This window comes from Diadema setosum, chromosome 1 (assembly GCF_964275005.1).
Source record: "Diadema setosum chromosome 1, eeDiaSeto1, whole genome shotgun sequence".
Lineage (NCBI taxonomy): Eukaryota > Metazoa > Echinodermata > Echinoidea > Diadematoida > Diadematidae > Diadema > Diadema setosum.
In genome coordinates, this window is record NC_092685.1 from 5733134 (window position 1) to 5754646 (window position 21513).

Below are 21513 nucleotides of genomic sequence, written 5' to 3' on the forward strand. Positions count from 1 at the left end.
TTTGGCTCATTATCAGGTGAAGAAGCAGAGTCTTGCAGTTTTTAAAAAATCCAATCTGGCTGTTTCCCAAAGCTTCATTATGGCTGTAAGTTTAAACAATAACTGTCAAAGTGCAGGATTTAATGTCCATTATAGGATACTTGAATGATATTGTGTTGATTTTTCTTTTTATCCTGCTTTTCCCAGTGTATGGTGCTTTTCGCTGGTCCCCGCAACTTCAAGGCAGAGCTCCACGGGACCTTTGCCAGTCTATGCGACGACCCTCAGCCCCAAGTCAGAGCGACATTGGCGTGTGGGTTCCATGAGGTAAGACAGAAGGCTCTATTGAGCTTGGATTTGTTGCTAATAGCGCAAACACTTCAAACAAATAATTCATTACATGGTTGATAGCGACCAATGAAATGACTTGTGATGGCAGTGACTCTGAAGTCTGTATCATGAGAATAACTCAAATTCTAATGGATTATTTTTATAATCTGTAATTTTCATGATCAGTAAAATGCAGTTTAGCCATTAGAATGCTGTTTTATCTTTACTAGTACTGCTGCTGCTGCTACGACTACTACTACTACTACTACCTCCAGTACTACTACTACTACTGCTATTGCTACTATTACTGCACTGCTACTACAACTACTACTGCTACTACTGCTGCTACTACTATTACTACTACTTCTGCTACTGCTGCTACTAGTACTATGAAACTAGCCCTCCCAACCATTCTGAATTTGGAGGAATGAATCTGAATTTTTACCATTCTCAGCTCTTGTCTCAATAGGAGTTTTCTAATTTTCTTGATAATTTTAGTATGCACTCCTATGAGAACTGCTATTTATTTTTCTACTTATTAGCCAAATCATCCCTATTTGATCTGTCAGAAAGGTTGGGAGGTCTGTGAAACATCCTTTTAACATCTCAACTCTTTTCCTTTGATCTATGATCTGCAGGTTGCTCATCTCCTAGGAAACACAGTATCCTGTATCCACGGTGAGCTGGTTAGCTTGCTGAAGGATGACAGCTTACAGGTATGGATCTCTCGATATTTTCATCTCATCTTACAAGAGACTTGATATAACATGTCTATGAAATTAGTATTACCTGAATTGATTTAAAAATGACTTTGCTCTCAAGTAGAGTCATGTAGGTCTGTCAGCCCTCGTTTTATGTTTTGCTTCTTGCTTTATTCCAAACTGGTGTAGAAGTCATTGAAATAGAAGTCAAATTTTAATGGTGTCATATGTGTGACAGCTTTCTCTCGTCACAAAGGTATGCTGTGATGGATTCCCTTTTTCTCCATACCACCTTTGCCAGGTTGTACAGGGTGTTGTGTCACACCTCCCCGAGACCTTGACAGCCTTCTCCAAAGCCAGCGCAAGCCATCACAATGACAACAAGGTATGAACGATTTGCTGCCCCTTGGAAACTTTCTCCTTCCAAAAAAAAGTTTCATTTTCAACCCCATTCACACTTCTGAAATACAACCTGGCTTCTGTCTTAAGACCCGTTTCTGAACACCTGTGTTTTCTTTATGCTAAACCTATGGGCAATCTATGAACAATCACAACAATATGCTACCACACCTACAGTGTATTTCTTCAGATAGACAGTAGAAAGCTTCTCTTGCATGTGCGTGTCTTCACAGTCCTGCATTAAAAGCATTCCTAATAGTCTACTCATGGCATGCACAAATGTCATTCTGGTGCCAGTTGTTTAATGATAGATACTGTAGATACAGATAAAGCAAACATTGTTCCAATCTGCTAAAATTTGGCTATGAGGGTTTTACTGCCTTAAGATCCTGAATGCCAATCTGGAATGGTCAGTCACTGTTGTTATGTTGGACTCAGATCCTCCTTCACCCACCGTAATCATCGGATCGTCCTGTGTGGTCACCAATTTCCACTGACTGTATGAGTGTCACACCTCCATAGAAAACCAAGAGTCATGTGTTTCTTCCCACTTCCTGTCAGATATATCTCTTTACTTTATACTTGTCCCATCTATTCTGAGGATGTGATGGTTGTCAACCTTCCTGTAGCCTGTCTCTCTCTCTTTCCTTAGTCTGCAGAAGATTGCAATTTGACCTATTATCTCCCAGATGCCATAATTCCCCTTAAGGTTAGCACATGGCACTCCAAGTTCCCAGAAACAATGGCTCATCAGTTTGTGACGAAACAAAGGAATTTATTCTGAAAAGTGCCCCTAGCAATTATTAACGACTTGCTGAAGATTCTGATCACAAGTTACACAAAAAACAAAATGACACAAAAATAAAAGAAAAATAAAATGCCTTTAGTTCTTTGGACTCAGCCTTTGTAAGGGACAGAATATTATCTTTATAGTTTTGCCTCTACAACAGGTTTATGTAAGAAATAGTGCAGAGATTTACACTAGTTGCATTAAGTTGATAGTAGTTGATTTTGGGAGAAGATTCACCACCAATGTCACTGTCTTGATAGTTGGTCTGGCCTATGCCTTTGCCAGTATTACATGTGAGTTGGATAATGTGACCCTTGTGCCAAAGCTAAATCAAAATATCTGAGCAAAATGACACCCTCTCACATTTTCTTGTCAGATCTACACAACATGGCCATGAATTTATGGCCATGTCCTCGACAATATCCTGAAATCCTTCTTCCATGTCCTTTCAACACTGATAGGCCCTACCTTGTAGAGAAAGTAATCGCTATCTTGTTTTCCTTTCAAACTCTTGATAATTTTAAAGCTGTAGTCAATGATTTGCATCATTTCTTTATGCTAAAAAGTAATTGATGGTCTTTTACGGGTGGAGAGGTGTTTTCATATGCCCTTTGCATCCTCTATGATTTTATTTACATGTGAGTTTTTGTTGTATGATCTGTCATATCTTCCTCAGATGATAAACATTGCCATTTTTCCCTATCGGAGGGTAAGAGAATTTCATCTGTCCCATATTTCGTAGCATGCACAGCGATACGGCATTTACTTTAGCGGTAGACCCGTTTTGCGTCTTTCATGCATTCGGCATTAGTTTGCTGTCTATTTTTCCTGACATGCCTTTTTGTTTTGTTTTGCATTTATTTTCTTGGTGTGTGTGTGTGTGTGTTTGTGAGTGAGTATGTATGTGTATGGTCATTTAGCTGCTGCAGTGACAATTAAAATATTGCTTCATATGGCATAGTTTTCTTTGTAAGTAAGGCTGGGTTGCTTAGAGGCGTGCTGCTCCCTTTTGGACATGGTTTTGTTTATGATACGTAGATTTGTTTTAGTGTGTATGTGTGTTTGTTTTTTGTGGGACTGATAATTGCTTTGATTTCTATATAGCTACATTTAGCCTGCTGATACAGAAATCCTTGGAATGCAAGAGAGATATTCTGAGAGGAGATGGCTGTATTAATGAAACTCCATTTCATGTCCATCTGCAAAAAGAATAGAACTAGATGAATGAGAAAATAATTGAGAAGTGAAAAGTTTATTTAATTTGTTTGTTGGACTAAGCTCTTTCTTATGGTGTCAATGTAAACATGGAGTGGAGTTTCCATTTAATAACAATATTCATGAACATTTGGATATCTATGGAGACTGACATGCCATCATAGTTTATTGACAGTAGTATAACAACATGGCAGTGCTCACAGGTTGTAGCCCATATTTGCTATTCCATGAAATCACCAGAAGATGTTGGTTAAACAGTGGCATACATGTGCAGCAGAGATGTTTACTATAGACACTTCATGTCTTGTTTTGAAACTGGAAATATGTATATATTCATCAATTTTTTTCAAACCTTTAACGCATACTGTATCTAGCGCAGTTTTTGCAGAGGAAAACAATCACATTTCTATAAGCAAACTGCAAATGACAGCCATGACTTGACTGTAAGGTATGAGCTATCATTGCACAAGAGCACATCAAATCAGCATCAGAACCCATTTTTGCTTCATCAAAGTGCTCATGAACAAGAGTTGCTTTCAGCCTCATACCTTCATTCATCTATTTATGAACCAGTTCGGCAGAGAATTAGACATCTGTAGACATTGCGACTCATTCTATGATTTCAGACACGTCCACCAAGAAGTAGGTCATAATTCATTGTTCAAGCTCACATGACATTTATCGTTTTGGTAAGGTAATTGTCTTAAGTTGTCATATTCATCTCATTCAATACTTGCAGGTCATTCTTAATAAAAGATAACATAATTCGAATTTTGTAAACTATTTGTGTTCAAAGCATTAAACTAGGTGAACCACATGATCAAAAAATATGTGTGCATGAAAAGTAAAATGTTATTTGGTTAAAAGTTTGAGTTTGCTCTGCATTGAATGCCATTCCTTATAAATCTGAAAAACATTGTTGCAGTTTTTTCTTTGTTTGTATGTGTGTGCAGAATCACCTATGCTTTTGTAGGTAAAGTGAAGTCATTATGACCACTTTTGGAACAGAAGAAGTTATTCATATTCATGACACATGATAAGTGATGCCAATTACTTGAAGCTGGGTTGGAAAAAAATCCACATTGTTTATCACATCAAAGCAACGGTGTTTGACTGTTGTTTCTATATTCTTGTGCCTTTTTTTCACTGTGATTTATTACAATCGTCTCTGAAAGTTTCATTTTTCGTATAGGAGTTTGTCTTTAGAGCAGTATGTTTTTAGGAGGATGCTAATAAAAATAATCGTGCAGAATGGCTGATGATGTGGCTAATGAATATCAACTCATCAAACAGCACTTTGTCAAGCTTCCTATGAAATCAAGATTAGATGTGTACTTTATTGAGCTTGTGACACACAAAACCAATTACAATGTGATTGCTAGGGATCAGGGAAAAAAATACAGAGGGTGTTAAATCTGCAGGTGTTTATGTATCTATTATTTGCTTAATCATATGACATTTATCATCTGATGTATATCAAACAAAATGTGCAGCAGAGTGTAGCTCTGTGTAAACTTATAATATTATAGTGGCTGTGCCTTAAGCTATTCTGTGGCATTGAACAGGACCTCTAGCTCTATCTGATCTTGATCCAATAAAAAAATGACAGGAGTCAATATTGATCTCTTCCTGTCAAACTCGTCTGTTGCTCTTCCCTAATGCTACCAATGACTCCATCCATCCATCCATCCATCCATCCATCCATCCATCCATCCATCCATCCATCCATCCACTCCCCTCAACACAGGTTACTGGTCTGTCTGACCTTATCCCTTCCATCTTGGCTGCTGAGAGCCGTGCGGCATCCTCCAGGAATTGGAGGCTCCACGTCGCTGTCCTTGAGAAGTTTGCTTGCCTTCCAAAGTGCCTCACCAGCGAGCAGATCCATTCCAAGTTTGTGCCACTAGTCTTCAAGTACGTCACCTCCCATGTGAGTACCCGCTTAGCATTGGTTTTTGTCATCTGTGACGTTGATTGATACATGCAAAATATGAGGCGGTGTGTGCCAGGATTCTGCATCAGATACTGAGCAGTCCATTTCAATCAGACAAGATAGCCATTTATGTTTAATAGTGTTTCAAGAAGTGTTATTGTGTTTCAAGTAGGGTTATTATTTGTAATGTACACAGGTGAGTTTACATGAGGATAATCCATCACATCTCATTTATCTCATTTTCTCCTCTTCCCCTATGTCTGCATTGTTATTGAATGCCTTCCTTATTAAAATATCTCTGATGGCATTGATCAATTTTGATATGTGAAATGTGCAAACTTGCAGTGGGCCTTGCCAATTCAGCATGCCGCAGCCAGGACATTATGTGTGTTCATGAGAAACTGCAGAAAGCTGGATCACAGGCAAGACATGTGCAACAGGCTAATACAAGGTAAGTTCCATGCGACTGGAAATTGACTTGTGCCATCGAGCACAGAAAAACTGATAGCGTCAGGAGCCATTTACAATAAACATCGATGAATTTGCACGTATGCATAAGTGGAATTGAAGCCAGTCATTGTTTTCCTCTGATTGAGTGAAGTATTTGCACCTTGGTTGAATTTAGAGAATTATGAATCATTGACAGACAGATGAATGAATGTGAAGACAACTTAACATGAAGCAAATAGATATCAACATGATTGCCACCCGTGATTGATATGATCAGGTTCAAGGAGCTTTGAATTCCCATTTTGGGGGCTTTGTACCTCTGTCATTTCACTTTCAGTGCTGTAGCTGTATCTCATCTGACGTGATTAGTCAGCTATTCAAGGCTAAAATTGCCATGTGTCTTCTTGCACCTTTGCAGAGTGTTGTAGGAGTAAGAGCAGTCGCTACCGCAAGTTATTCATCGACGTCTGCGTCATCGTCATGGAGATGTTCTCCAAGGCATTCTTCAAGGAGTTCTTCATGGAATCTCTTATGGACCTTGCCTCAGACCCAGTCCCCAACATCAGGTGAATCCAAGTGATGAGGATTCATAATGTCACTAGGCGTGGTCAAAGGAAGAACATGATACCCTCTATGAAACTTGTTACACCCCATGTAACCTTTTGTCTAGACTCTCCAAGACTAGACTCCATGGACAAAAGAGAGTTCTGTGTTTGATATTAATCATATACTGGGTACCTCATAATCTCTTAATTGACATATGACTGGTTAGCAATGCGATCTTGTATTTTTACTGATATCACCCTTCAAGAAAAAAACATAATTCCGTAGTAGCAGAAAAATTGACAAAACAAACTGAAATGAGTACATGTTGCCCAAGGCAGACTTCCATTATGTGTAGCAGACACCATAATAGTGTTTGCACCTGAAACTATGTTATCACAAGCTGTGTGTTACTCAACACCATACATTGTGTGCAGCTGAAATTGTGTTATCACACTTGTGCTTGTGCTGCACAAAAACACACCCACAAACATTTATGGTAAGTTGTAAAATTGTTGTTGCAAATCAGCCTATCTAAATGTGACTTCTAGTAATACACAAGGATGATGCACAATAGCTCAATTCCTGTACATTTCTTTCTATGACTCAATATTCTTTGCTTGGCTTTCCCCTTCTTCTCAAAGGAAAAAAAAAGAAGAAGAGATGGCTACCATCCAAATACTTCTGAAAAGACTCCTCCACAACAACCCATTTGCTGTTTTTCAGGAACACTCACGATCTGTTCTCATTTTTTGCCCCCCTCCCCCACCCATCCTCCTTTGGTTGCCTAGGTTACGGATGTGCACCATCCTGCCGATGATCAAGAATCAGATGAAGCTCCCCGGAGACCGGGAGAACTTGCAGGCCCTAGAGATGGTGGTCAGGAAGCTGCTGTCATCTGAGAAGGACAAGGATGTTGATGCTGCCATCAGACAGGTGGAGGAAGCCAGCTCACCTTTTTACCCACCAGCCAAATTTTACTCCTTTTTCTTTCCCCTATTGCTATCTCCTTCAATCTTTTTCATCTCCTCTTCCCACATGCTCCTTGTGCCCTTCTTCTCCTCAACCAAAAAAAAAAAAAAAAAAAAGAGGAGAAAAAAAGAGAGAAATATATATGGTGCATTACAAACTGCTCCAACTCATAGTGCCTGTCTTGTACATACTGTAGGTACACTTTCTGATACAAGTTTTGCTGCCCTCAACTTGTGCCCCACAAACAAGCAAACAGACAGACAAACAAACAAACTAGACATCTAAGCCATGGGGAAAGGCAATTTTTATACAAGAGTGCAATTAATCATCCTGTGCCACAAAGTTTGCAAGGCAAAGGAATATTATTTTAGGGATGCAGTTTGTGTCATGCGTGTGATATGTGACAGATATTGAAGTTTTAGAAGTTATGATATATTGCAATAATGCAATAAACTTTTCACTGGTATCTTATATTTGTAATGACTTGGTATATCACATTGCGATTTAAAGTAAATGTTTGCAAAGATGAAAGTACTTATATTGTCAAAGATTCTCTCTCCATTATGTTTTACCGCCACTATCCCAAAGGTTCTTAAGGCATTAATTTTGTTCCTTAAGATAAATGTTTTCAACTCTTGTTTTCTTAGGTTTTATTTCCATGTTTATGTCTAGAAAACCTCTTTACAGGTTCCCATTCAAATATGAATAGAGGGGAAGTTTTGATTACAGTTACAGGCGACTCCTGTTATAACAAAGTCCTCAGAACCAGCAGTTTTCTTTCATAATCTATATGTAAATTTTGTTATAGCCAACTTATAAAGTGTGTAAAGGATATAAACGTGATAACTTTGAAACCTGAATTTTTACTTTGTAATGAAATTTTGTTATAACTGTGTTAATTATAACGAGAGTACACTGTGTCAGCATTGCAACAGTGTTAATGAAAGTCTATCTCTGCCTATTCTCCTTACAGGCTGTCTTTGAATTGGACAGGATACAGGTTCAGGTTGAATCAGTAAGTTGTTAAACTTCGGCATCAATAAGTTTGTTGTTGAGATTGCAGGGCAGTGTGTGGTGAGATGCTTGCTGTGTAGTCTCTTAATAGTCTCTGTCAGGCAGTCCTGATATATATTTCTGTATGAGTTTGTTGTTGGGTTGTGGCAGTAATGGTAAATCAGAAAGGGTTTAGTCCCATCACTCTAAATTAAAACAGGTAATATTCTAATTGAAGCATGACAAAAAGAATATGCCGAACGGAATTGGCGAAAAGTAGTTAAGTGGCTCAGTTTTTATTAGTGTTGACTTATTCTCATAAGTCAGTAGTGGAAAGTGGTGAAAATATGACAAGCATTAGTCTTACCTCTGATTTCAACAGCTACATGTTGTTATCTGAATTCAGTTGAGATTAAAGTGATGTGATTGTATGTTTTTATAATATTTGCAAGTGAATGGCTAGTCTGTGTGTTTGCGTATATCATGGATATACATGCATGCCTGTCTGTAATTAGCAGTCAAGAGTGTCATATAGAGTGGCCTTTATTGAAAGGCGGGCTTTGTGTTCAAATGGTTCTCTTAAGGTTTTGCATACTGTATTTAAACCCAATCATGATTCATTTTCAGCTAAGCAGCATGTCTCAGTACTATGACGACGACCAGCAAGACCGGAAGAAGGAGGCAGAGGAGCGGTCCATGATCGAGGCGGAGAAGAGGAATGCCGACGACGGGATGGAGAAGGGATCGAAGGAGAAGGGCTCCACCCGACACTCGGAGAAGAAGAAGCTGGAGAAGGAGACAAAAGTGGACAGGGGCTCACCGAGCCTGGCAAACTCCTCCTCAGCATCCACCTCGTCCCCATCAACCAACTCATCTAGGAAAGGTGAGTCTTGGGTTGCAGGGATACAAGGTTGCTTTGTGAATGGATCATACCTTTTCAATAATCCTTTTAACTCTTTTCTCCTTTGCTGTGAGACATTGAAAGTAAGAGTTAACTTGTACAATCTTGAATATTGTTTTCTGCATAGTTTGCTTGTCATCAGTTGAAAAGCAGAAAGGCATTAATGTTGAATAGCTACACACCCTTCTGGCTCTCAACTGATGATGTGGTTAAAGTGTGTACTTTCTTTCTCTCAAGAAACTTGTAGAAAATGACAGCCAGATCAGAGCTTGTTGAATGCAACTTTATCCCCTTCTTTAGGAAAAAGCCTAAGTCAATCAATTAGCAAGGAATGATTACTAAATTGGTCCAACAGTTTTGTAGTGTAGACTCTAGAAATGGAATCTGTAGTTTGACAGCAGTTCACAATATACAGTAGACTCTGCTCTTCTTTTGAGTTGACAGCTTGAGTTGATAGCTAGAATACTGCCTCTTTTTTGAGGTATGGAAAGTGCTGCAAAGCAAGATAGATTTAGAAATAATCTGTCATGAATAAGTCCTTTATTTTCTTTGGTGCTACAGAACATATCTAATAGATTAACCTTTTTTTCTATACCTGTTTGATCTCATGTACAACTCTTTGTGTAATCATAAATCACATGGTGACCATAACAAGGTTAATCTAATGAAGTCTTTTGAATCTTGCATGTTGCATGTGGTATTGAATTTTTTATGCCATGCTTACATTATATTTATCTGACTTCTAATTCTATATTGTTTTTCTTATTTTCACTTGAGGATAGTTTCATTTTCACAAGTTAGAAGAAACTTGTTCATTGTTGTTTTTAGGGCAGTTTTATCATGTAGACTGAATATCTGCAGCCACATAACTAACTTGAGAGATGATGTTCATATTTGTAGAGAGGTGAATTAGCCTGCGAAGATGGCTGATTGAAACTTAACGCTGTTTCTCTACAAAAATTTACCTGCAAAATTATGCAAAAACTGAACTGAAAATATATTTTGGGTTGTATTTGTGAATTTTCAAGACTCATTTGTTGATGGTTGTGCAAAAAGCCACCAAAATGTTCATAAAACACAGATTTTTGAATTATAGCTCCTTTATTTCCATGACATCCGTACCCCAAGTTGAAATACATTTAGTTTTAGTTGAATTACATTTAGTTTCAGCCAATTAATCATAGGAAAACCAGAAAAATACTGTATTCATATTAGTAGTTCCCTTCTGAGAAGACAGTTACTCTAGTGACATGCTTAGTGCTTATTGGGTAAGTTTGTAGTGAAACAGTCAGAATGGAAATGAAAATGCTTCTCATTCCATGGTTGCTGCAGTGTTGTAAGGCTCTGCAGACCATTGGACCTTTCTGTGCATGTAACCCTCCTGAAGTTCGTGTTTAGAGAGGTGACATGAATGATGAAATATACCATACACTCCCATTTGGTTGGTTCAGAGCAGTTTTCTTCCCTTTCTTTTCCTTTATTTCGGTGACGGAGAGATGAAATTGAGAATATGTTTGTTTTCTCACATCGTGTTTGTCCAAAATGTATGATTTCTCGTGGCTCTCCTCTTGACTTTGGGTGAACTATGCACAGACTGGTCCCGGAAGCTGATGGTTTCTAATCATACTATGTAGTAACAATGCATGGGGTGTGCTGTGAGTGTGTGTCTCTCTCCTCCTCCTCCTCCTCCTTTTTGCAGTGGCTAAAAGCAGCAGTGGTAGACAAGCTAGCCTGTCCTCCCGTACCCGTGGCTCATCCTCACCCAATGGGCCCCCTATGCACACTGCCATGAGAGGTAGGGGTCTCCTCGTTCTAGTACCTTTTACTGTCAGTGACTTACAGAGGGGGCTTTCTGAATCCTATACATAGACAAAAATTGTAAGCCAGTGGATATGAATCTAATTGATAGCCTTTCCTGTTAGTAAGCCCTAAGAAACTACACCAAACACAAATCTCACGTATGAATGCATGCATGTTTGAAGAATAAAGTGAAATGTCATTTATCGATTATATTTGTATATATTTTATGCAATATCTATTGTGTTTCACACTGTAAATATGATGTAAGGTGAGTTTTGATATCTCAGTACAGTGTGGGGAGAAGGTTTTTGAAACCAAGAGAGCTGAAGTAAGGTAATTTTTGAAGTAGAGTAATTCAAGTAAAGTAAAGTAATTGAAGTAATTTAGCTTGCTATTCAATAATTTATGTGAAAAAGGAATCTGAAAGTTTATGTTAACATAATTTGCTTTCTAGTGCGTAAAAGATTATCAGTGAACATCAGTAGGGAGCTTTAGATTTGAGACGCGGACGTTTAGACGATGATTGCATTGGCCGTTATCCTTTCTCTCTGTGTCGTGTTGCAAAATGGCTTAAGATTACATGAAGATGCAGCCTCTACAAAGTAAAATGGCAACCCCATATGGTCATTGCATCAAGTAGCTCTCTGCATCATGACTTTGAGCAGAAGCTAAGATGGCCCAGAACCGATCGTGAAAACTCAGACGGTGCAAGATAGATTTTGATATAAGTTTGCCTGTGTGCGGAACAAGTTTTTATCCTCTGAACATCCGCGTCGTGAAAATGTAAAGCTCTCATAATTCTTGGTACAACATAATACACAAATGGTGCTGCAGTCATGCATTGAGGTGACCATAAAATTGAATTCATGTGGGCGAGATATGTTTTAGTAATAAATTTTTGATCTTCTAAAGTGTACTATCAGTTACCAGCATGCACTTGAAAGAATCTGAGGTGGTTTGTTGACCTTTGTATGTATTAATACCTGACTTTGTCTCTCTCCCGCTTGGTTGGTTGGTTTAAAGCAGGAAAAAGTAAGTTACTTCCAGCTTTAATCTTCTCATGTGTCCTCTTCTTATTTGTTCATTCCTTCACCTTGAGAAATATATTTCATTTGTATTAATGTTTGATATTAACTTCATTCAGTACCTTGTCACATTCCAAATATTTGTCACATCTAATGTATTACCTGTAGTGTAGTCTATTTTTTTTATGTGTGTGTTACCGATGTTTCTATAGTTTTGTGATATTCTTGAAAGTTTCAGATACCTTTATCTTGTTTATCTCTGTGAGAAGCATAGGTAATGACAGAACAATGCTTATCGCACAAAAAATTCAATCTGCGTGAAGAGTTCAAGGGTTAGCATTTTGCTGTGTTATAGAAACAAGAGTTTTTAAAGATTATATGGGCAGATTTAACTCTCTGTGGTCAAAAGTGTGCTGTCCGGAATGATAACATTACGACCAAAGCGTATCTACCTAGCTAGTGTGGAATAACTTACATTGGACATTTCACAGATATTCTCATGAAACTCAGTGATAATGTAAAGTAATTTACATCATCGAGAAAACAAAAAGGAGATTAGGCATGTTCATTTTCCTTTTTTTTTTTTTTTTTTTTTTCAGACTCACTTTCATATCATCTAGCAAAGGCACTCACATACTTGCACAGCCCACACACTCTCTCTCTCTCTTTCTCTCTCACACACACATACACAGATGCACAGTCATACAGTGGAGTTCTAGTATTTGCATGTGCATGTTTTGCAATTTGTATTGAATTCTTTTTGTTTATTGTAATTGGCAGTGCAAATATCTCTATCATATAGCTATCAGATGCACCCTGTGAATCACAATTCATACAGTATCCACATAATGATCATAACTTAGTCTAATATTCATCAAATTAAAGTGTCTAATGATCATAACTCAGTGTAAGATTCATGTAATCCTTACATGTACTTCTACATTGAGCATCTTGTGATATTGTATAGAGGGAAATAAGATTATATTGTCCTCATCAAACTGATGCACAGTGAATTCAGATTTACTTCGCAATTTCTGCACACATAAAATTTCATAGAAATATAAAGGGCGGGCGAAGGAGCAATTTTACATTTCAGTGTGTCTGTTGATTGAAACCTATATGTGGACAATTGTGTCAATATTTTATGTATAAGAAAAGAGAAAAAGAAAGAGAAATATTTTATACCAGATTTTTAGTATTTTGTTAGGTACATCTACTTTCATAATATTAATTATGAGGACATTGCTTTTGTAATTTAAGATTTTCATTAACATTAGAATCGACTATTAGAATACACACTATGTATATTGTCATGTGCATCACATATTCCATGGATATTTCCCAGATGTTCCTAGTAGTTTCCTTAATATTTTTTCATATAATTGTTTCAGTTGGTTATGTGTATGAATGAAAATGTACAAGTATATTTCATGATATCATTTGTCAGACATTGATCTTTCTCTATGATTCAGTTTAGTTTATTTGCCCTCATCTTTTTCTTTTATGTTCGTTGTTTGTCTGTAAGTTCTAATAAAAGAAGAAAAAAAAATCTAACATATCTACAGAGTTGCCAAGTCTCCTGTTATCTGCAGGAGGCTCCCTGAAAACTTTGATATTTCATCATTTTGTTAACAAAAGAAAGTAAAAGTCTCCCTCAATTTGAGAACTATTTTTAGCCTATTGAGATGCATGCCATGCACCCAAGCATCTCCCTGATCAGTCTTTAGAACCTCCCTGACCTTGAGATAAGAATGTTGGCAGCCATGCATGTACATAATGAATCTAAAAATGACGAGTATGATATAAGGGAAATGTGGGTCTTACCAACACGTAGCACCAACCGGTTTATCACATGTAAACTACAAACTACTCTTATAGGACTACCATTACTGTAGAGATTTCATTTCTTAACCATGCATTACGGGTACTGTATTTCCATGATTTTTAGATGATGTTTAGATACACTTCAGTTTATCAAATGAATCATAAACCATTCATATCTTGAGTTGTTCATGTGGTCAAAACAACAAAAATGAGATAATCTTGTCAGTGATTAGTCAAAGCCTTAACAAGGAGGAAGGGAAGTACAGACACCAGAGAGCATAATAATAAATAGTATAGTAGCATTTATTCATTCTATTTTTACTGCTTTTTTTTTTAGCTGCATTTTGTTATTTTTTGTTGTTGAAAAGTGTAGATTGAGGAATTATGCTGTTGATGACTTCTGAAGGTATGTATGAGACAGCTGTACTGATGTAAAGATGTACACAGTGATTTTGTATACCTCCTGTCTTACCACTCCCCTTTTTGCAGTTTGCTGCTGACCATTTGCACACTCACTATGAATCTATTCTGAAGTGCCAGTTTGTGCTATCACATCATGCTGCATAAGATAATCTTTTTCTAATGCCCCCATTTCTGTTCCCCCATCTATTCTGCTGCGTGTCCCCTACAGCTGCATCTCATAAGGCCCAGAAGGCCCAGAAGAGCACTGCAGCGGCGGAGCAGGCCTCCTCTGCACCCCCATCGAGGAGCAGCCGGGCGGGGAAGACATCGCCCCTACAGCGGGAGGCCAACAACAATGTCAAGACCAGTATCAGGTGAGGAGAGGTCAACTGCAATGGTGATGATGATGAAAATGATGACAATGAATTGAGCATTACAAGCAAATTTGGCTCCAGATAGTAGACTTGAATAAAAGTGGACCAATTATGGCTATAATTGATGATTCATTGGTGTCATGATACCTCCAGCATGACTTGTATAAGCTGTTATTTTTGCAAGGGTTTGATTTTTGCAAATTTCCTGAATCATTGTTGGACCACAAATTTAACAACACGCGAAAATGTCGCCATGCACTAGCCATGCACTAGACTACTAGTGCACTTCATAGCCTTGGTGTCAACTCACAAAAACAGCATCTTGCAAAAATGTCTGTGACCAGCTCATTTGTGAAAATATTTGTACGTGAAAATAACATATGGTATTGAAGAATGGATATACACACTAACAGAAGAGGCATATTGGGTATGCTGATATGCTGAAATGTTTGAACATTCATGGAAAGTTGAAGGACATGTATAGAGCAAGAGCATCATGTACCCTTCTGGTTGCCTAACTGGGATTATGTGCAGTTTAGTGCAGGCTGTACCAAAGCTTATGGCTATTGACACAACAAGAGCAACAAGGTATTTTAAGCAACAATATGTTTTTGCCTTTGTGGGTGTGTGTATGTGTGTATGTTAGTTATCTGTGGAGGACTCGGAGTAACAAGTGACTTTACGAAGAAAAATAAAAATGAGATGTGATTTTTGATTATGGCTTGAGGAAAGCTAGCATGATAAATGAGACATGCAAAATTTATGAACCCATTCTGCTTCAAAATGCACACAGTGTAATATTCGTCAGTGCAAGACAACGCTTACTGTACCACCAAGCTGTGAATGAAACTGAACTGCATGCGTAATGACCACTTTGTTTTTCATTCTGTGGTGCTGCATGTATCTGTCCAGTCTTCAAGCTTTTGAGCAAGAAGTAGAATAGTTTTGGTACACATTCCAACTGTACTGACATTAAGAGATGACTGATTACAACAGCATGGTAATACTATGTTGCTCATGTCTTGCTTACTGATTCTCGTTTCATGGCAGTTAGGAGAAGTGAGTTTGAATTTGGATGCTTTTTAAGATATTGTCACGAATAAACATACAAGTTTTGCATGAGATTTATTGAAAGAGAAATTCTGGCTTTCAGACAACTGCCATTAAATGATCATGCTTGGCTTAGCTTTGAAGAATAGTGAAAGGAATGAGAACAAAAGATGATAGGATTCACATTAATGTTGAGACTATGACTATGTGTGTATTCATGTAAGTGTGAAGGTGTGCATTGTGTATAGAGTTAAATAAAACCACGGACTCTGACCTTTCTGCTTAACTGTAAATTTCTGTCTGGTACTTCTGAACTTTGGAGAAAAACAGAAATCATGAAATTTCTTGATATCCACTTTAAATGCCTACCTTCTGAACTGAAAGTTTGTGTATGTCAAATGTTATTCAAACCTCTGTAATAGTGTTTGAGTGTACTTCACCATGTTTGTTTGTGTTCTTCTTGTTTTCTCCACCCTCTCCTCCTCCTCTTCCTCCTCTTCCTCCTCCGCTCATCCCCTCCCACACATCAATCGTCCATCGTGTGCGGTGTTGATTTGACAACTGCCACATTTGAATTGCCCGCTTGCTTGTTTGCTTGCTTGTGCTGGCCTATCTGTTTGTCCACTCCAGTCGGTCTAGGTCTGGTTCTGATGGGTTGCTCGTCACTACGATGATGAGGAACGCCTCCTCAAGGTTTCTACATTTCCTCTCCCCCCACCCTCTTCATTTATTTCCCCTGCATTTGACACTTTACAGCTTTGTTGTTGCTTTGCTGTGTTATCGTCTTCAAACAGATTTTGTGTTTTGCCTATGAAGAGGCCTTTCACCATCCAGCATACTCACTGTGTTTTTGATTGCACCTGCACTGGCATATTATGCAACTGATCTGATTATCCGTTCTATTCTATATAGCTTTGTTTTGAATTTTTCATTTGCCAGTTACCTGTAACACAGGAACTAGTGTTTTGTTGTTCTTTAACCTGGAATTACCATCATTTAACCCGGTAATCAACAGTTTATAGTTTTCAGAATATAGAGCATTTTTTTTTTTTTTTTTTATGTAATGAACTGAGTGAATTAGATATTATGATACAAATGCTACATTATGAAGGAAAATTGAGCTCCGTGCTTCTGTCACTAAAAGTTAGATGGATTTTGGTATTTATTGTAGTTCTTTAAAAGAAATATTTAATGAAGAGGTGTTGCTGTATATCAAAGATTAAATCTTTATTACAACAAAATTTTGAAAGTGCTCTTTCAGCACTTACACAAAAGACTAATAACATTTCCAGCAAATCTTTCTGAACTGTGAGCATAGCGAAATTGTGTCTCCCTATGAGATAATGGCTACATGTCAACATTTCTGATGTGCTGGTAACATTCCTTTCACCAAAGTTCACTGATTTTTTCCCCCTCTGCAGTGAGTTTGAGAGTGATATACTGTCAGTATGATGTCAGAATGTTATGCACTCACAACTTGGCTTATTTGTGACAAATTAGGTGTGATTCTATATCACTGCAAAGTGACCATGTTATTTGTATGTGTGAGTGTGTGATGCATACCCGTGGACATTATTTTACTAGTATTAGGCAATGATATGTATGGAAGCAAATTCAACTGTCAGCATTCAAGTACTGGTGGTCAAAAAGCCTGCTACTACTTCTAACACTGATTGCACTTGTTTACATGTACACTGTACCCATGTACATTGAGTTATGGTTCATGGCATGTTTTAGGTTGATATTCAACACTTCCTTCCATTTCTCTTGAAATAGTCAGCAAAGACCAAACTCACTGAAAAACAAAGACACAAACAAACTTCCCAATTTGAATACAGAGAGCTGCAAGTATCCAGATTAACTCTTGAGTATATTAAGGACATATCCCATGAGATTCAGTGACCCTTTGCCATCGTTTATCTCCTTCTCACAATTTAAAAACCCTTTCTTGACCTTATCTGTGTAAATTTGATAATGATCCTATTTGTTTTCCACCATTTTAAATGATAATATTATCTTTTTTTCATTCAATTATTTTGTGAGAAAATCTAAGTTCATTCTGGAATTGAAATGCTCAACTAATTTTGTTATTTCTTGACCAAGTATGATTACAGTCACAGTGGTAATGCAAGCCTCCCGACCATTTGTAATTTGGAGGGAAGAATCTGAAATTTGACCATTCCCAGCTCTTGTTTCAATAGGAATTTCCTACTTTCCTTGATAATTTTACTACACACTCCTGTGGGAACTGCACTTTCTTTTGTACTTTTGAGCCAAATCTTTCCTGTTTTTCAGTAAGAAAGATAGCGAGGTCTGGTAATGGGTTATCTTATGAGACCACAGTAGGATCAAAGCATTTTCACAACAATCTGCTAATGTGTAGCATGTGTACATACACTTACGCTTACATAGAAGGAAATATTAAAGGTGCTTGTCACAAGTTTGATGTGATTGAACTTTGCTGTGTTTGTTTACATGACTTTACCATGCATCAGAGTTATTCAACTGCGAAAAAAAAGTTTTTACGGCATTGGTATCTTTGAAATCCAGTGCCATTTTGTTTGCTTGATTTTTTTTTTTTTTTTTTTTTTTTTATGTTAAAAAGCATGACATTGTTAGTTTGAAGTTCCAGTATTTTAGCTTTGCTCCTTGGTCATGTATGTACAGATACATAATTATACTAACATTGTTTTCTTTTTCTTTAACAAGTCCTGAATAAATGTCACATGTATGCTATTCCTTGAAGGTACATCACATTAGTAGTATGTTACATGAAGAGTTTTGTCTGACTTCAGTGATATGAGATATTTGTTGTTGTTGTTTCTTCTTTGATGGTTGTAATTGAGAGATTATGGTAATTTTCAGAAATGGACATGAGCAAATTTCAGCCGAGCAGTAATGCAATGTTTGAGTCATATTGCATTACTTTTACAGAAAGAATGCCAAATTGACTGGATAACAGTGTTTGATTCATGGAATTTAGCCGCAATATCAAAATGATTCATGGTCTTCCAAATGAATGGAAACTATTGAATTTAGTGTTAGGTACTTTTAAATACTCAGCAACCATGTGCATGTAGAATCTGCAGGGCAAAACGTGTCTGTATCACTTGACTTTGCTGTTGAATATTCTGCTTTCCTTTTTTTGTTGTTGTTAATTTGTTTGTCAACTTGGTTTTTTCATTTTGTTCTTTCTTGTGTTGCCTACTGTTCATTGCATTTCTTATAAAACTTGCAAAGTCATTCATGTGAGTGAGCATGTAAGTATTCATTCATGTATAAATATTCACTGGTCAATTTGTTAATGTATTTTGTTTTCCCCTTTTTGTTGCCAGGACTAATAAAGTAGTGGAATACAGTAGCTCGGTGGTGTCCCATACAGCCAGCAGTGCAGCCAAGCGGGCCAGCAGTGGAGGGCATGTCTCTACGAGGTCAGGTATGAACTACAACCTAGGAAGATGTTCTTACATTTCACTGAGAAAGAGAAACAACAGCTCACAGTGAACTGAATGAATAGTTACATTAAACAACTTAAGGCAATTTGTGTGTGTGTGTGTGTGTGTGTGTGTGTGTGTGTGTGCAGTGAATGTGCCATGTATTTCGTAAGCATAAAATTTTGCAAATGGGGACTTGAAAGAGAATATCATGTCTGGTCAAATTCATAATAGAGAATGGCTGAGGCAGAATGAGGAGTATTAAAGCATTATCTCATTTCAAGAAACAAACTTTATGATTCCCTTCCTTAGAGATGAGAGTGGATTGCGTTTCTGTATTGGGAGGCTGAGGAGGCAGTGTTTTAGTGTTTGGTTTATTTGCAGATGACAGTGAACTTACAGAAATTTTCAAGAATACAACCAAAAAAAGAGTATATGATATATTCATTAACACATAATCAATATTCATATTTGATTTAGATTCTGCTTTTCCATTGCAACAAAAAGAAAAAAAAAAGAAAAAAAAAAGTAAGGTGTGTTGCATTACAGGAAGATGCCAGGAACTGGTTCATCTGCATCAGGGAAGATGCTGTTACTACTTACAGCACATGATCAGTATACCTGCTTGTCTTGAGGAGTGGTCAAATCGTAATATTCATTTCCTCTTTCCAGTGAGAAAGGAAAGTAAGCAGTGAATGAAAATTAAAAAGATGAATCAATAAGGTTCCACACATGCAATTATTGCCCCAGGGTCTTAGGGCATGGATATATTCTGAAAGTAGTAGGAGCTGAAATCTATGGATGACTGTGTAGTAATGGTATAATTCATATAAAGTTCAAGCACAGTTTCCATGTGCTGAGAACTGTTCCAATTTGTTATGGAGTGCCAATTACCAAGTCTGCTATGACTTGTTGTTTAGTATGAGGTCACGTACAGCAATCATGGTTGATCCCCAAAGTGTTGCTATTGTGCTCTGTTTGCTCAGAATCTCGCAAGGGCTCGGCGTCGTCCACGAGTTCGACCAGTTCTCGTTCCAGCTCATCATCTCTGACATCGTCCTCCACTTCGAGAACGTAAGTGCTGCCTCTCATCAATAGTTTCATGCATGTGTGAGCTTCTTAGATAGTTAGTACCAGTGCAGAGAAGCCCAATTGCAAACTACCCAATACTGCAGTAGAGATTTTTGCAGTGTGGAAATTTTCGCAGGACATGAAACAAAGTGCAAAAATAAAAAGGCATGTATGTTTTGCTTTTAATACATGATAATATTTCATCTCTGTGGATCCACAGAATTAAGAACATGCGAAATTTATTTCACCAAACTGAACAGGAAAAATTACTCATGCAAAATTTCCTTTTGTACAGTACATCAAAGTTTGACTGTGTGAAATCTGTCACAAGACATTTATTTCATTGTCATATTTTGACTTTGTTATTTGTATTTATATTTGGGTGTTGATATTTGGGTCTTTGTGTAAGTGTTGTTCTTGTTGTGGAATGTATAAAGACCAGGAAGCTGTTGGGTTTTATTGGGGAATGGGACACTGAGGAAGATGAAATGTCCCCTGTGTTGAATCAAACCACAATATGATGCCATATAATGTAACAAGCTAAAGTGTATATATGTTTATAACAAAAACGCAAAGAAACTATCTATGGAACATGTATTTTTAGGATTATATTATTTTCCCATTTAGCAGTCATTCGTAATTCAACAACTTTATGATTCATACAATACTGTGTACATTTTATAAGTGTTCATGTGCTTTCCTTTTCATTCAGGAGAAAGACGTCAACACATAAAACCTGATGTAGAAGCCAAAAGGGAAATGTTGTAGGAGCTAGTAACATTCTGACATGATTCTGGAAGGAGCAGATTCGGGCACAAAGGGAAAAACGTCAAAGCTCTGTGTGCCATGTGACAGGTGGAAACAATTGACATGAATCAGCTGGTTTACATCCTTCATCCTAGATGATGGGAAATCCCCCATTCTGGATGATGGGAAATCCCCCAAAGACATGTGTAAACGATATATGATGTAATGCAGACAAAGTGGAAACAGATGAAAGATTCCATATGGCGAGGCACGGGTGAAGCTGGGAAGTAGCTTGTCCCAGTGGAGAGGAATTGTTTATGATTTTTTTTTTATTATTATTATTATCATAGATATTTTTGTTTGTTTGATAAAGACAGTTGTGCATGTATTGAACTCCAAAGAAGCATGCTCTGTCATCTGGACAGGAATGGTATGGTTTTGTCAAGAATGGATGGAAAATGGTGATCGAAAGTGGACATGATGATGTTTTTATTGAATTTTGATGTCATTGTTGTTCTCTCTGTGATTCATATTATACTGCCAAAGTTTTAGAAAATGGTATTCAGTCTCTTGCAAATAG

At 37.4% G+C, this 21513-nt stretch overlaps 1 protein-coding gene across 1 annotated transcript in view; it reads left to right on the forward strand.

Annotated features, from left to right (window-relative positions):
* The window catches only part of LOC140246992 (serine/threonine-protein phosphatase 4 regulatory subunit 4-like), a 64240-nt gene extending 42981 nt beyond the window's left edge, over positions 1-21259 (forward strand). The window contains exons 12-25 of the mRNA XM_072326299.1: positions 187-306; positions 948-1025; positions 1312-1395; positions 5162-5344; positions 5693-5798; positions 6216-6363; positions 7132-7276; positions 8286-8327; positions 8933-9188; positions 10906-11001; positions 14487-14631; positions 19017-19117; positions 20102-20189; positions 20899-21259. Of these exons, the coding sequence (XP_072182400.1) occupies positions 187-306; positions 948-1025; positions 1312-1395; positions 5162-5344; positions 5693-5798; positions 6216-6363; positions 7132-7276; positions 8286-8327; positions 8933-9188; positions 10906-11001; positions 14487-14631; positions 19017-19117; positions 20102-20189; positions 20899-20926 (1620 nt within the window). The 3' untranslated portion in view covers positions 20927-21259. The remainder of the gene's footprint in view (positions 1-186; positions 307-947; positions 1026-1311; positions 1396-5161; positions 5345-5692; positions 5799-6215; positions 6364-7131; positions 7277-8285; positions 8328-8932; positions 9189-10905; positions 11002-14486; positions 14632-19016; positions 19118-20101; positions 20190-20898) is intronic.
* The last annotated feature ends 254 nt before the right edge of the window (positions 21260-21513 follow it).